Source organism: Pyrgilauda ruficollis, unplaced genomic scaffold (assembly GCF_017590135.1).
Source record: "Pyrgilauda ruficollis isolate IOZ18807 unplaced genomic scaffold, ASM1759013v1 scaffold3, whole genome shotgun sequence".
NCBI classification, from domain to species: Eukaryota; Metazoa; Chordata; class Aves; order Passeriformes; family Passeridae; genus Pyrgilauda; species Pyrgilauda ruficollis.
The window spans coordinates 3685285-3701008 of NW_024524377.1; the positions used below are offsets into that span (position 1 = coordinate 3685285).

General features: G+C 45.7%; 1 protein-coding gene across 2 annotated transcripts; it reads right to left on the reverse strand.

Moving 5' to 3' along the window:
• Window positions 1-269: 269 nt before the first annotated feature.
• Window positions 270-15410, reverse strand: LOC121356775 (histamine N-methyltransferase-like). 2 transcript variants are annotated; one of them, XM_041473543.1, is made up of 7 exons: window positions 15297-15410; window positions 12271-12455; window positions 11289-11341; window positions 7633-7740; window positions 4199-4329; window positions 3563-3656; window positions 270-1482 (listed from the first exon to the last, which is right to left on the reverse strand). In XM_041473543.1, exons 2-7 carry the CDS (start codon window positions 12405-12407, stop codon window positions 1127-1129), a joined length of 879 nt encoding a protein of 292 aa, XP_041329477.1. In that variant the 5' UTR covers window positions 12408-12455; window positions 15297-15410; the 3' UTR covers window positions 270-1126. The 2 variants fall into 2 exon arrangements, with proteins under 2 accessions (XP_041329477.1, XP_041329476.1); XM_041473542.1 differs by having other exon boundaries at window positions 15217-15404.
• Between the last annotated feature and the right edge of the window lie 314 nt (window positions 15411-15724).

The window sequence follows — 15724 nt, forward strand, 5'->3', positions numbered from 1 at the left end:
CCTGTCTCAGGGGATAAATTGAGTATTCAGGCTGTTAAATCCATTCAAGCGACTCTATTGTATCCCACTATGTATTGTGCCTTGCAGAGAGAAAACAGTTCTGAAAACTATAAAATCATTTAGCAAAACAAATGCATCAACCACAACAGCCTCACATGGAGAAGAGGCTGAGGAGGTGGAACCCCTTCTTGCTGAATACCTTGTATAGTGAATAGATTTACCTGACACAATGCCATTGAAAATGAAAAAAAAAATGCTGCTGGAACCAGTCATTTTGGTATCAGAGTTTATTTTTACATTTTCCTTATTACAAAGCTCTCAGGCCAGGGGAAGGCTGGGACCAGAAGCATTGTGTGGTTAATTAAAAACACCAAAAAAAGCTCTGTGCGACTGCAGTAGCTGATTCCTAACAAAGACTTTGCATCAGGGCTCACCACTGAAATCCACCTCTCCAGGACATTTGTTACCAACCCTGTGCCTCAACTATCTTCCCTCCTGTAGTGCCACTATGGACCTGGCACACAATTTGTTCTGCAGATACATCATAAAGTAAAAAATACAGAAAGGGGAAGCAGTGCCATTAGATGGAGATGCTGCAGAGGCAGGCAGCCACTGAACATACAGGTGTGAGGCCATCTTCACAGTAGCTGCAGGTATGAGATCTGGAAGTCACAAGCTCAAGAAATCCCATCAAAGATCCACCCAGTGCTGGTCATTCTGAGCCTGCACTCCTGCCAGCTGCACCAAGAAATTGCAATTTGCTTGTTTAGTCTGCATAGAGTTTTTAAATGAAGATGGAGGAACCACATGTAGTTCTGGATTATTCCTTAGGAAATGGTTAGGTTCCTGCAGTGCCTGAGTGGGTGGTCTGAGTTACAGCTGATGACACAACATCTGTATGATAAAGCACAATTTACTGCCTAGTCAGTTACACAGTCATAGATTAGCGCAGAATTAATCAAGTATTAAAGCTCACTTAACAGCTGTCAATACGGATTTCTTAACAAGCTCCAAAAGTTATTATCAGTGCTGAAGTAAATTAAGCCATTTATAAAAGATGAAAAAATGCATTTCAGCTGTTAACAGTTTGTATCTCTTTGCTTTGGACAAAGAAGAAGAGGTTAACTCATGGCTCAACCACTATTACACCCAGGCTGTTATTGAACAACACCTTCCCATCTCTGATTTCACTGCACCCAGGCTTTCTTAACTCCTCCATTACCTGACGCTTTAGTTCAGGAGGGGCAGTTTTAGCAAAATCAAGTGTTTCTGTCAGGAAATCCAGCAAGAGCTCCCCATCTTTGTCCCCTTCAATAAAGCAGCTCGTTATGTCCATGTGGGATGGGAGCTCATAGAGCTGGTACTTCAGCCCAGCTGAATCCAGCATCCTTGGCAAATCAGCAGAGGAAACATAAGAGCAAAGATCCTCAAGCGGGAAGGAAGATCCATACTTCTTCCACAGCGTTTCCCAGCCGCTCTTTCCTGAGAGATAAACCACCAGAAAAACACTCAGAGTTGAGGAAAAACACTATTTGAAAGCAGTTTAGATTGTCTGGGTTTTTAGCATTTGTCTTCATTGCAAGTGGGATCTTTCCAGAGCTGGGACGTGTCCTGGGACACGGCGGAGTTGGCTGCCCCTGCTTCTGTTCCTCAGGTCTGGGGGCTGCAGGAGTGGGTGGGCGCCTACCCTGGAGCTCCAGCAGCCCCCCTGAGCCTCCAGCTGAGGCCAGAGTAGCTCACACTTCTGTACCTCTTCTCAAGAGACATTTTATTAAACAAACCAGCTGGGTAAGTAGAAAAGTCCCCAAGCACATCTTCACATCTTTATTTTCCCCCAGCCTGGATCTCTGATTTGGTATTTCTACTGTAAATAATTTTAGAATGATTACTCAGAATGACTGGACAGGATGAAAATAACTTTGAGCCTAATGAGCAGCCCTCGAAAGCGACAACAATAATTCTCCCTAGGTACTAAAACCAGTTACTCGTGGTTTTGCAGTTGCTTTATCTGCAAACAGTTATTTATAGTCAAATAAACAGTTTGGTGTTTAGAAGAGAGGCGACAATATTTTCTTTCACCTGGTGGAAATGGAATGCAGAGCACTAATTGCAGGGAATGTGCTGGTGTCAGAGCTGTGTGACTCAGAGCCGAGCTACCTGAACTCAGAGTTATCCCCTACCTGAACGCAGCATTACCAGCACGGCCCTGGGAAGGCTCAGCACATGGCTCTGCTTTTGTTTGCAGGGCGGTGGCAGCCGACCAATGGCACTTTTTCCTTCCCCTCTCTATCCTCTTGTTTTCCTCAAGGTTTTCCCCTTCTTTTCCTCTCTGCTGTTCTGAGTCCTGCTCCTCCCTCCCACTTTTTTGTTGCCCCCAGCAATTTCTGCTCCATCAGAAAACACAGAGTCATCTGGCCCAGAGAGGACTTCAAATACTTTTCGTGAACTCAGAACTTTAATAATTTTAATTTTGAATAGGCACACATTCTTTCCCGTATTCACATTTTGTGAATATCCAAAGGGACAGGTTAAGCAACTGGTAGAGAGTTTTAATTAACTATATGCAGGTAATCAGCAATAGTCTGATATTGTGATCTATTCTCGTTCAGCCAAAGAACGTGAACAGGTTTTTTAAAATAATTTCAAATACAGATTTCTTGTTGTAAACTGCTTGAAAGCACTTCAAACCAAAAACATTTGGGGAAAAAAACGTAGTTGAATAAATTCAGGTCAGAAGTGTCACTTCAGAGTGGATCCTTCATGAACAAAATAAAAGGATCTTCATTATATTTGCAGAGGTGGCCAAATTCAATGTGAAATTAAGCTTAAACCTCTGAACAAATAATGCTTAACTTACCTCTCAGAGTTGCTAGATGTGACTGTTTACACAGCTGAAATTTCCACAGCTTTTGAGGCAAATTAAAGGTTTTCTAGAGTCAAATTAGACTCCACCACTGCACTGTCTCTTGTATACCTTACCCACAGTATTAAAAGGTTGTTGTTTACCCTGCTCCAACATTTTCCTGCTGGATTGACCACAGAGCATCTCTGCGAGATCTGAAACAGCCTGAGAACGCTGTTTTGTACCCAAAATGATGATATTAAGGAAACGGGCAGCTTGAAAAGAAAATGAACCATATGTGCTCCAACACCTGCTGTATGGCACTTCCGAGCCCCCCGCAGCCGTTTGCTTAATGCCACAAGTCTCTGGGAGGGAGAAAATGCAGTGCCCAGCCTGGAAAGCCTTCTCCAGCACACAGCAGAGGCTGAGGGGGCTCCTGTGAGTGAGAGCTGCAGGATGGAGCCTCTCCTGCTGCAGGGCCCCTGCTGCCATCCCTCACTGGGCAGGCTGTGGGATGGGGAAGGGCAGTGAGAGATGTTTTGTGCCCATGATAGGGGGTTTTGGCTCATAAATCCCTGGTCTTTATCACCCACACAGACACAGGCAGTGGGCAGGTTTCAGGGGATGTCTGTTCACCTCTGCGGTCTGTGCTACACACAGGAACCCCAAAGGTCCTCAGAGCCCTTCCTGACTGAGCAGTGCTGCTGGAGCAGCTCTCACCTGACACCAGGATGATGAGGAGCTTTGCCTGTGATTCCAGGAGGCTGTGGAAATACCGGAGAGTTGCTGGGATGTCTTTCACATAGTAGAGCATCTGGAAAAGGCAGAGATGCTTAGAGACGTGCAGTGCCATCCTGGTGACTACTATAGCATTGTTAAAAGGAACCAGAGGGGGACAATCCTGACAGAAAAGCAGGGACAACGAGGCACCTCAGGAAGGTGTGGGCAGTGGGCTCACACTCCAGCCCAGGGCTGTCATGCCCTGCCTGCTCTCTGGCCCTGCCAGGACTGAGCTCGTGCTCATTCATCAACCTGAGATAAAGAGATTTGCCTTTCTTCAGTGAAGGCTTCAGTGAACTTGGAAATACAAAGGCAATTTCATGGAGAGGACAAGGAGCTTTTGAAGACACCAGCTAAAATGTATTCTTAGTTGACTGCCACCCACAGCCTGGTTAATAGGACTACTGTGCTCAAAGCTGCTTTTCATTTTTGCAGTTCATTTATGCTAAAGCCCTTCAAATTACTGGGAAGTAAACTCACCTATCTTCCCCTACGAGTGGATAATGAGGTCACATACTTCATGCATGCTTTTAACATCTGAGTCTTTGGCAGCATTTACTTTGCAAAGACTCTTACCTGGATCATGTGAATGAAGTCCCATTTTTTAGTCTTCTTTTCTGCATTCATTCGACTTTCATATTCATTAGCTGTCTCCTTGTGCCAGGTAAACTTTATGTTCTCGAGGTTTGATGCCTGAGCCACACGCTCTGAAATGGAGGAGAAGTTATCTCAATTAGTTATCTCAATTGCAAATATGGGGCTGATTTCCACTCAGAGCTTTAACACATCCAAAAGCCCCGTTTAGGTGGAGAGTTTTGGTACCAGTTTAACACAACAGTGGAATATCTTAAACCTTGAGCTCATATGTGAGGAGAAGGCTGTAGAGGATTTTATAGGACAAAATATTAAGAGAGTCTGTTGCTTTTCCCTTTGCTCCCTCATTTGTGCTCCTCTGGTGTTTACCTGAGCTAAAAAAAAAAAAAAAAAGTAATTTATTTCTTCTCCATGACAGGCTCAAGCTGAATTAAAAGATGTTGATGGGATGAATTGTTATGAGGCCAGGAGCAGCACATTTCATGGTGAATAGAAGGATTCATGGCCTCACTTATGTAGGGGCCACACAAAACCCACATGGCTGAGCAGGAGTCAGGCCATGGTGGATTTTCCCCAAATAAAAACAGGTGCTCAAGGATGGAGATTAAAATTTTGAGAAGGGCAGAAAAAACAAATGTGTTCTTCTAAATTTGTATAACTGGAATGGCAGGAGAGGGAAGAAGCTTTGTTCCAAAAGCAGGGACCCTTCTCTTGACATTCAGTGGCTTCTGTGTTGAAACAATTTTTCAGAAGCCCACAGTCCTGACCAGCTGCTTCAGGCAAAAGGGATGACAGTGTTTTAAGGAAAGAGCTTTAAGGAGTGACACATGGAGTGTCTTCAGACCTCGGTACAGTGCACATCAGCAACTGAGGAAAACAGAAATTTGGAGAAGTGGGTTCAAAGAATAAGTTACACCAAGGGCCTGGCTCATCACTGCATTCCCTTTGTTTTTATGGGTGCAAAACTGAGAGGTAATTTCACAATGTAGGGAATACTAATGTCCCTCTGCTGGCATATGGAGCTCATCCCACTGCGCTGCCGCCTGGCACTCAGGATTGCTGCAGGACAAAGTTTCAGTGTCTGATCCAGTTCCTGTGCTTCACTGGAGTTAGCATCAATTTAAAACTTACATGGCCCAAAGGCAGGCTGAGCCTTCGCTACAGAACACATGTTCAGAGCAGCACAGTTTGCTGAGACCAGTGCCTTTACACCACTAGTGACAGCGTTCCTCCTTTCGGGCTCTGGTTTGGACACGTCCCCGTCAGGCAGATGAGAAATGCTCCATCAGTGCTTATCTCCTGTCTTCTGTGGCTGGAAATGGGCCACCCCTTTCAGATGCTGCCACTGGTACTCTGCTAGCTTCCATTTATCAGCCACTGGCCCAGCACTGGCAGCTCAGATTTAATTTGCTGTTCTAAGCTCAGAAGCGGCTCTTATCCCCTCACCAATAATCTGGGGCAATCTGGTTCAGTTTAATTGTTGGTCTGCCTGCAAGGAGGAGCTGGGAAAAAAACTGAATTGCTTTCCAGGCTGGGCCTTCAAAGTCCAGATTCTACGAAGTAAAAATTCATTAGGGGATTGTGGTAAATTTCTGCCTAAATATTCATCTGAATCCATTACGACAAGTTTTCCTACCTTTTCCCCTGGGCTCGCCCCAGATTCTTTTCCCAGTCAGAAGCTGATTGGTGCCACCAAAACTGGGCTGCCTGCAGATGTGCACTGTGATGCAGCTTGGCTGTGAGGCCACCAAGGGATCCCACCAGGAGTGAAGGAAAGGCACAGCCTGCCCAGGAGGCTTTGAGGAAAGCCTCCATCACCTGCCACAGCCTAAGAGGAGCCTGAGTTTTTATCACTGCACATCCCAGTAAGGAGTTTCTCTCGTGAGCTTGGCTTCTCCTTCCCATGCAGAAAGCATTTGGTGAGGCAGAAAACATAACTACTGAATCCTCAGAGGTGCAGGTAATGTTTCTAATTCTCTACAGAAAATCTTAGGCCTCAAAAACCTAATTAATGGTAGCTGCTGGGGACATGATTAATTACCAAATAAGAGGGTTTAAAGAAAGAAATTCAGATGAATATTTAATTTCTAGTTTAGCATAAAACTTAAGGACAACATTTAATATTTTCTTTAACTTTCTTCTGGAAGGAAACTCACTGCAGCAGGATAGGACTGCTGGTTAATTGGTGGTAGATGGTGGGACCACTGGGAAGATTCAGAGCAAATCCAGTCCAGCATAGCCCAGACAGGACAGAAATTCTTTGTTCAAGTGCACCAACTGTCTTACAAAGAGAGGAGATGCACAAGGCATCTTTTAAAAGATCAGGTCTGTGTTAAATTGAGAAAGATCTTTAAAAATTAGGTTTTCCTGGGAGCCTTTGGTGCTTCCAGTGATTCTGAGCTACCTCACTGCAGAGAGAAAGGGATTGTTGCAGGTTTTTTTTTCCCTTTGACTTCTACAAGCTGATTCACACTGGGAATGCTTCATTTTTAAGGACTCAAGCAAGAGCAAGACTGGAGATTTAGAGGGTGGTTTCACAGCCTGGTATTCCCTATGGTTTGGAGCATTTCCAGCAAGAGACTCATCTGATGAGGTTCATTCCTTGCTGTCACATCCATTCAGGATGGCTCTCCAGCCAGGTGTGCTCTGCTCAGGGCTGGTGTCACCTCCCTCAACACCAGGATCATCCTGGTAGGCTCTAATCCAGTGATAATCAAACTGTTTAATTTATTTAATTTATTTTATTTAATTGCTGTTTAATGCTTACTTTGTAGAGCAACTTGATCAAAGTACCCTCATTAACACTCAATCCTCCTTGGAAAATTTTCCATTTTCCTTCATGAATGCTGCTTAGACCTTTGGGCTGGGGGAAGGAAAGAAGCTCTGAGCCCCAGAGCACATGGCAAAAGCCTTTCCTATCACTCCTGCTTTCCTTCCAGTGTTTTCTAATTCAAAACCTGGTTACTAATTTAGTGTCCCACTGTGAGGTTTAGGTATTTGTTGGAAACGATTTTTAAGATGTGAGAGAATCACCATGAGACTCTAAAATTTTCCCTTTGATGCTGGGGAAGGATCCTGATTCAACACAAGTTGAAGTGGAAAAACTTTCTGAAATGCAGGGATTTCTCTTATTTCCCATACAATCACCCATCACTTCCCACTTTGTTTAGCTTTTAAAGTCTGTCTAGCCAAGCATTTGCCATGCAGAGATCTTTTCAGTGAGAAACTAAGATTTTAATGAGTGAACATTGTTGAGAAGCAATGATGGCAAAAAAAGCATGAAATTTTGAATTTTTTAACTGTTAAGAGACAGTTCTGACAAGAAGGCATTTGAACAGAGGGTCATTCACATTTCAACACTTTTTAATGCATGTAAAATAATTAATGCAAATTTAATTTATTTAATGTAGAAATACCTTTGTACTTGGAGATTTGGTCAGCACTTGGCTCTATCACATCGTTGTTGATGGTGACCTCAGGATATCTGGCTCGTATTTTTGAGAGGATCTGCAAGTCCATCTCTCCTAAAGAAGCAGGAGACACAAAACAGAGCATGCAAACAAAGCTCAGGCAAAGGAAATCTCCACCACCATCACACCCCCAGCTTGGCAGATTGATTTCTGCCATTTATGTACGGGTGCACCACACAGGTCCAAGCAGCTGCTCTGTATTCTCAGCAGGTTGTAACTGAAGGTTGAGCTCTAGGATTTGAGAAAAATGCAAATATCAGTCCCAGCTCTGTTCATGTCTCCCCTCTGGCTGGCACCACCAGGGCCAAGGGAAAACCTGACACAGCCATCATGCCTGATCTCTTTTTTTCTGGACATGGTCTAACCTCGAGGGGGAGATCCCACCCGACTCTCACGCTGCCAGTTCTGGTGGTTCCAAGTCACCAGCAAACTTGGCAGGATTTCTTAGGGGTCAGTAGGAGCATTTTTAGCCAAGCACCTCACGGTTACAAGGTCATGTCGGGGAGGGAAAGGGAATATTTTACACTGTGTTTACACTGGGATCAGAGACAATACTCATATCTGTTTGTCTTCAGTGTCCTGTGACTTTCCCCAAAAGAATGATGAACAGAGCACATACCATTTGTGTTTAGCTAACCCTTGTTTACAGAATACCCCAGAGATTCCTGTATTTCATGTTTTTGTTGAGGAAGAGTTCTCTCTAAACACTGCTCAGGCCAGCTGTAATTATTTTATTGATGGATGCACTGGTAGATCCAAGATTTCAAAATTTAAAAATAGCTCCATCATTCTCAGCCTTCTCACCCCATCTGCAGTGTAGTAAACTCAGGGGGATGATATTTCTGACTGAGGCATGGGTCCAGGGACAATATCCAGCTGGCTTGCTCAACTTTCTCCAACCTCTGCTTATTGTGCTTGGATAGATTTTAGGTGGAAAAAATAACAGCAGAATAAATTAAGGTAAGAAAGAGTGAAACAGAGGGTAACTACAGTAAATAATAGATCCAGAGGTTGTGTTACAATATCTAGCTTTGTCCTGGAAGATTTACTTGTGCTTGCACAAAACTCCATGTTGTAAAATGCCCTACAAATTAGCAAAGTTTTGCACTGAATGGAAGGGCACCCTGATGGCCACACAGGCCCTGACTGAGGGGCTGTGGAAGGAGGAGCTGAACAGCCTCTGCCCACCCCATCATTTTCAGAGCCCTGGACTCCCACCAGTTCAGCATTCGCTCCATCGGCTGAGGGGCTGTGGAAGGAGGAGCTGCACAGCCTCTGCCCACCCTCATCATTTTCAGAGCCCCGGACTCCCACCAGTTCAGCATTCGCTCCATCGTGCAGAATATTCCAGGAATAAAAGGAAAACACTGGACACTAAATTGCTCATTAGCTCCCAGAGGACATAAAACACAAAGTGGGGAAGAGTTGCATTTTCTCACACTTACGTGTCTTAAAGTAACCAGCAACACCCACATTCACATGGCATCTCTGGAAGCACGTTCTTTGAGGGAGGGAAATTGAATTTCTGAGGCAGCAGAAGTAGCTGCAGCTTTGCTATCCCTGCAAGCCCTGTACTCTGTAGTTTGCCATGGTAGAATTTGGGAACACAGAATTTGAAATTTGAACTACTGCAATAGTTTGATTTTTGGTTGCTTTACCAACTTCCCATAAAATGATTAGTCCTTTGAAAAGGCTGTACAGGTCCTGATTAAAAAAAAAATTCAAAAAATTTTTATTTCCATATGCAGATAGGTTAAAATATTCCCTTCTGCTCTTGTGTGGCCAAATCACCCCTGTGCTGTTTTTAACCAGAAAACCCACCCCTTTAATTCATAATTTAATCCACAGCCTTAAACGACTTCACTTAGCTCTTTTATATGCAAACAAGTGTCCCCAGGCATTTTACACTCAGATCGGTGGCAGCTTGCATTATCAACAATTTGGCAATTAGGCTATCCGAATTATTTAAACTCTCCAACACAATTACCTTTTAAAGGCTACCACTATGTTCGCCATTAAGTTTCTAATTAAACACTTTACGTAACGGGATAGTTTATAGCCCAGTTGCTACTTTATAGCAGCGCTGATGACTTTTATGGTTTTTAAAGGTACAGAGTGCGGCGCGCTGGAGTGTGAGCTCAATAAGGCACGTGGAATGGGATGGGATGGGGTCTGGTGGGATGGGATGTAACAGGATGGGATACTGCACTAATGGGTTCCTGTCTCCTGAGGTGGAAAAGCGGAGAGGAAAGGCTTTTTGTCCGTGCCTCCTCCCAGCGAAGCGCAGGGGCGGTGGGGTCGGGGCAGCAGCTCCATCACTGCCCTCCCACAGCAGCCAGGGTCGGCTGGGGGGATTTGGGGATCAGCTCCCTCCTGGCCTCACAACAGCCTGTGCTGAGAACAAGCCAGTGAGGAGATGGGGTTGGGTGATTTGGGGATGCTTAGATCACAAAGTGAGCTTTGCCTACCCATTATTGATTGATGGCAAGAGCTGGACTGTCTCTGGCCAGGATGAAGAACTGCACTAAGTGTTCCTGTTAAAAATATCCTTCCTTCCTTCCTTCCTTCCTTCCTTCCTTCCTTCCTTCCTTCCTTCCTTCCTTCCTTCCTTCCTTCCTTCCTTCCTTCCTTCCTTCCCTCCCTCCCTTCCTTCCTTCCTCCCTCCCTCTTGCTTTCTCTTGCTTTCTCTCTCTCTCTTTTCTTTCTTTTGTTTTTTCCCCAGAGGAATGGTTTCCTTTGGAGAGCAATGTTCCTGCTCTGTCACACTGTCTGTTTTATAGCTAATGCCAACCATTTACATACAATTACTTTATGGAGGAGAGACTGACAAAACTGAGGCTGGTCTTTGGCGGTGATATGACTACAGCATTTAAACCAGATTAACTGTTCATATAAAATTTAAGCGTGGTGACTTAATGGGCAGAGAAGGAAACATAGGTTTTAATTATGGGGGCACTTAAGCAAGAATTTAATGAAGCCACTTGATCTTACTGGTATTGTTTTTCCACTCAGTGAATCAGACTTCTTATTTGTGATTCCTTCTGGATTTCTTCTGGAGCTGATGTTCAACCCCAGTGTTTTGGGGGTCAGTAGCTCCAGGAGGAGCTTGTACACTGATGTGGTCAGCAAATACAGCCAAAGCAGAGCTCAGCCATGGCTCCTACACAGCAGTGATGGGAGCTATAACCTCAGTAAAGTTACAGGGGAGAATATTGTAATGCAAGTAAAAATGCAATATTCTGAGGAATCTAAGACATTATTTTGTTTGGGGTTTGGGTAGGGTTTTTTGCTGCTTTTGTTTTGTCTTGTTTTATTTTTGTACAGAAACCCTATGGAGCAGTTAAAGCTTCTCTCTGCCTTTGAGGAGTGATGGGGTAGAAGGAGAGGTTTTTGTGGAAGACATAGAGGAATCAGAGTGGGGAGGCACAAGCTGTTTTCAGATGATATTGTCACACACCAATTAACACCACCTGTCCCCTGGAGCTGACTTATCAAGGAAAGACTTATTTCCCATTCTGCTCCTTTTGCAATTTTTAGTCCTCTACTTTTTAAAAGAAAAAAAAAAAAGGAAAAAACACATCAGCGTTGAAGTCCATACATACCTGCTCCACCACCAACACTTAGAACATTGATTGTAGACTTCCCATTTCCAATACTGAAAAACATTATTTAATTATTTATACATTCTAGGAGAGCTGTCCAGTAGAGAGGGTTCCATGCATGATGTGAGACACTGAGATCCCATTAAAACTCAAATTTGCAGGGCAAAACCCAAATGTAATGTGTGTGTACACAGGCATGCCTGCGAGTGGGCAGGAGGGATCGGATTCAGAACCCTTCCCCTTTGGACATTCATGATTTCCCATTATTTTGGCAATTTTTAGAGGTGGCATTTTTCTTTTATTATGAGGGAATACAAGCAGAAACAAGTACACACCTTATCTGTGTCTGTGCTCTGAGCAACAGAGCCCTCTGGGTCTGGACCAGCAGCTTAAAAATTATTTGTAGAAGTTTTGCATTATGCAAAATGGGGAGGGAGAGGGCCGAGTGTAATGCTCCTAAAATCCCTGAGTGAGGCTTTGGCAGAGCCATGAAGCCCCGAGCCCTGAGAAGAGCCTCCCCAGAGCCAGGATTTGATGCTGGCTGCCTGCTCCCAAGCCAGCCTGCAAAGTGAGGTGTCCAGCAAAGGACACACACTGGCAGGCAAAGCAGGAGCACGATCCAGCCATCCTAGAGGAACCCTAAATATTACCTGAAAAGCTTGCTTTTAAAAAGCTGCTTTCCATCAAGTTTGATGCTAGAATGTAGTATCTGTTAAAGCATTTCAGAGCTGATTCGGGGCCAGCTGTGTTTGTGTGCGAGGAAACAAAGCAGCCTTATCTCCTGCTGGCTAGGCAGCCCCATCCCAGCCAGCCACCATCCAGAGCCACGTGTGTGTGCAAATGGAACCTCCAGCCAAGCCCTATCACAGACCAACACAGGGCACAGCAATCTGCCTGTCCCAGGCAGCTCCCCGAGGCCAGCAGCCCCGTGGGGCGAAGGCCCTGGCTGTCCTTCAGCCCAGGGTGGCCACCTTGGTGTTACCTGGCTATGAGGTCCGGCAGGTGCCTCTCCACGAAGTCCTGCATGCTCTGGTGCTCAGTGGAGCGCTCCAGGAAGAGGCGGAATGACTGCACATATCTGTCAAGATCAGCCAGCAAACTCCTCATGGGTGAAGCCATGCTGGGAGCGTGCAGGAGGGGACAGGCTGCTCCCTGCAGCTCTCAGGGCTAGAGAAGGAATGAAAAGTGCTGGAGGGGAAAATCCAGCCTGCACCTGGACTTTGCTCCACATCCCCAGCGCTGCCACTGCCTCCAAGTGTTACACAACCTTGCAATATAAACTGTAAATGGAGTCCAAGCAGCAAAGGGTAATTTATCATCTTTAATCTGTGCAGAGCAAGTGCCAGCATTTTTTAACTGTGCTGACACAGGATTCTGTTTAAACACAGTAAAAAGGTCTTTAGATTGTTCTGAAATACAAAAAAAGAAAAAAAAAATTCCTCTGTTTTGTGAAGGCATGGGGAGGCTCCAAAGGCTGGCTCTGGATTAGAAAAAAGTACAACACTCATCTCCAGAGACACTGGCAGATGTCTCTATCTGTTTTTTTAATCTTTTGATGTTCTTAAATGGAATGCTGATGGTGGGGTGAAAACAATAAAAACCTTATAAATGCACTTTATTTTTCTATTTCTTCTGAAGATAATGGTACAATTCCCATGGGTTAAGTAGCTAATTCACCACAGCCACGAGAGTTACTGGAATAGACGTTGTGCTAAAACCAGGCTTACAGGGAATGAGGAGCGGGGAAGGCAAAGGGAAGTGTCAGACTGTACCTTAAAAAGTGCACAAAGATGTGTTTATCCTCCCTTAAACTGCAGTTTAAATTCACCACATCTCGTCCTACCTGGCAAGGAGAAGGGGGAACCCTCTCCCTGCTCAGGGACCCCATGCTGAAGGCCACACTGCATTTCCTCGGTGTCTCTTACCATCCCATCTGGCTTCCCTGCAGAGGTTACATCCCAGCCACCTCTTGCTATTTTTACAGTTCCCTTTGGACTGTCTCCAGCCAAACCCCATTGGTGCTGAAGTGCAGCATAAAACCCTCCCAGCCATTGCTTTTCCTGGCTCCCAGAACAGCCGGGATGATTTCCCTGGCTCCACGGAGACTCTGCACCCGCTGCCTTCACTCACCAGCATGACCGGAATTCAAATCATGGGCTTTTCCCAGACTGCTTCTCTGGTCCCTTTGAATTAGAAATCTCTGCTGTGCTCAAGTCCCTCCCAGCTGCATATCAAATAACACAAATAATCTCGTCCCTCCTTCTCACCACAAACAGAAACAAAAGCAACAGGCTCAGGCTCCCATTTGCCATTGCCTCCCTTTCTGGCAGTGAACTTCTGACTTATTTTCTGACTGTGCAACCAGTTTTCCACCCACCCTGTCGCATCAAGGCCACATCTTCCTCACTTGTTTATGAGAATGTCATACACAATGGTGCCATCTCCTTCTCCCCTGAACACCTTCAGAAAGATGGGCTTGGAACAATTTCCTCCTGATAGATCCAAATTGCCTGACTTATTCTCCTTCTCCTGCAGGGAGGACTATTTCTAGGGACTATTTCTAGGGACAGCCATCATGCTGAGCAGCTGCCCAGATCCCTCTCCTGCCCCCTTTCCAATGACATCAGCTGCTTGGCTTTGCCCACTTTCCTTCCCTGCCTGTGACAAAGGTGACATCCAAGTTGTGACACGTTTTGGTTTTGCAGCCCGTGGGCCAAATCTCCTCACATCCCAAAGGCTCCTGCAGGAAGGGGCATGGTGAAGCTTGGTGACAATTCACCTCCTCCAGCGAGTGCTGCTACCAGAGCCATTGGCAATGGCTGAGAATTCATAATCAATTAGCAACGCCTGATAATTGCTCTCCTTGAGGCAGTCCCAAAGACCAGTGGTGACCCCTGGAGCAGATCCCAAGGTTGATTTTCCACCCATAGTCTCCAAGGCAGACTGGCTTTGGTACACTCCTTGCTCTCCACCTTCTCAGACAGCAAGGATGCTTTCAAGTGAAAAAATAGCAAAACTGAGCATTTCAAAGAGCACTAATGAAAAACAAGGTGGTACAACACCGGTAACAAGTAGACGGGACAGCTTTAAAAACTTTGCCAGCCTCTGACAGACAACCCCTCCTTGACCCAGATGAGCAGCACTCAAACACCCAACAACATCTGAATTAACCTGGGGAATCCAAGAGGGAATTTTTCCAGAGATGGTAAGAAAGGAAACTCCTGGATGTACCTTGGATGAGAATTACTCACTGCTAACCCGCCTTGAAAACACAATGGTGTATTCTTTGTTTACCCATTCCTTTGCTATGCCTGAGTCCTTCGCTTTTTATTTTAAGTGCATAAGGAAGCTTTGCTGTTTGCCACTGATATATTTTTACCACCTTCAATCCTGAAAAAAAAAGTTTAGCAGTTTATAAGAGGAGATTTAGATAATTAACCCTTTTTTCTGTTCCTCCCTCTACTTCCCATGATTTAATTTGCCAACACCCCCTGCTCAGCAGTCTCTAATGAGCAGCCGAGATTCATTTTCATGTTGGGTGCAGCTCAAGAAATTTGTCTCATTTCTTTCATTACACTTCTGGCTGTTGGAATTTGCCCCATTTATTTAATTCTGTGGTTTTTGCTGTTTGAATTGCGGCCAGTTAACTTTAAAAATGCATAAAGAGAATGAAGGAAAGGACTGTTTTCTGAATCAGGCTGATAGAAACTTCTAATAATATTCACTCGGGCACGTTCCCTTCAGTGATAATGGAAACTTATCCGTGGCTCCCTAGAAAGACTGAGGAGTTTTGAAAGCGGAGACACAAGCTGCAGTTACTTGATCCGTCCCTGCTTGGTGCCAGCAGAGTGAAACCTGCTTTAAACTCGCCATAAAACCCTTCAAACCCTCCCGGTGAAGGCAGCAAACGAAGTGAGCTCGGCTTTACCAGCAGGACTCGGTGTGCCAGCGGGATCCGCTCGGGCGGCATCGGCTCCATCGCCGCTTGCTCCAGGCGGCTCAGCTTACCTGGGGTGCCCTGTGCCCCTCGGGGCCCTGGCACTGATGCTGCTCAGCTCCTGGGATGTGCTCCCAACCGGCCCCCTCCCACTCCAGACACCTTTCTGCCCAGCCACCTTCCCGTCCAGGCACGTCCCATCCAGCCCCATCCCGGCCGTCCCACCCCCGGCCGCGTCACGGGCGAGGCTTTGGGGAGGAGGAAGGAGCAGGCAGGGCTGGAACTTCGTATGGCAGCAAATGCTGGGGATGGAGCAGGAAGAGTCAGACCCTCGTATGGCAGCAAATGCTGGGGATGGAGCAGGCAGAGTCAGACCCTCATATGGCAGCAGCTGCCTGGAGAGGCAGGGGGCAGCTCCAGCCCTGCCACATCCGTGTCCACTCTCCGTGTGTTCCCCACCAGCTGTCCCCCAGGACACACCTGGCACGGCCACCCTGCT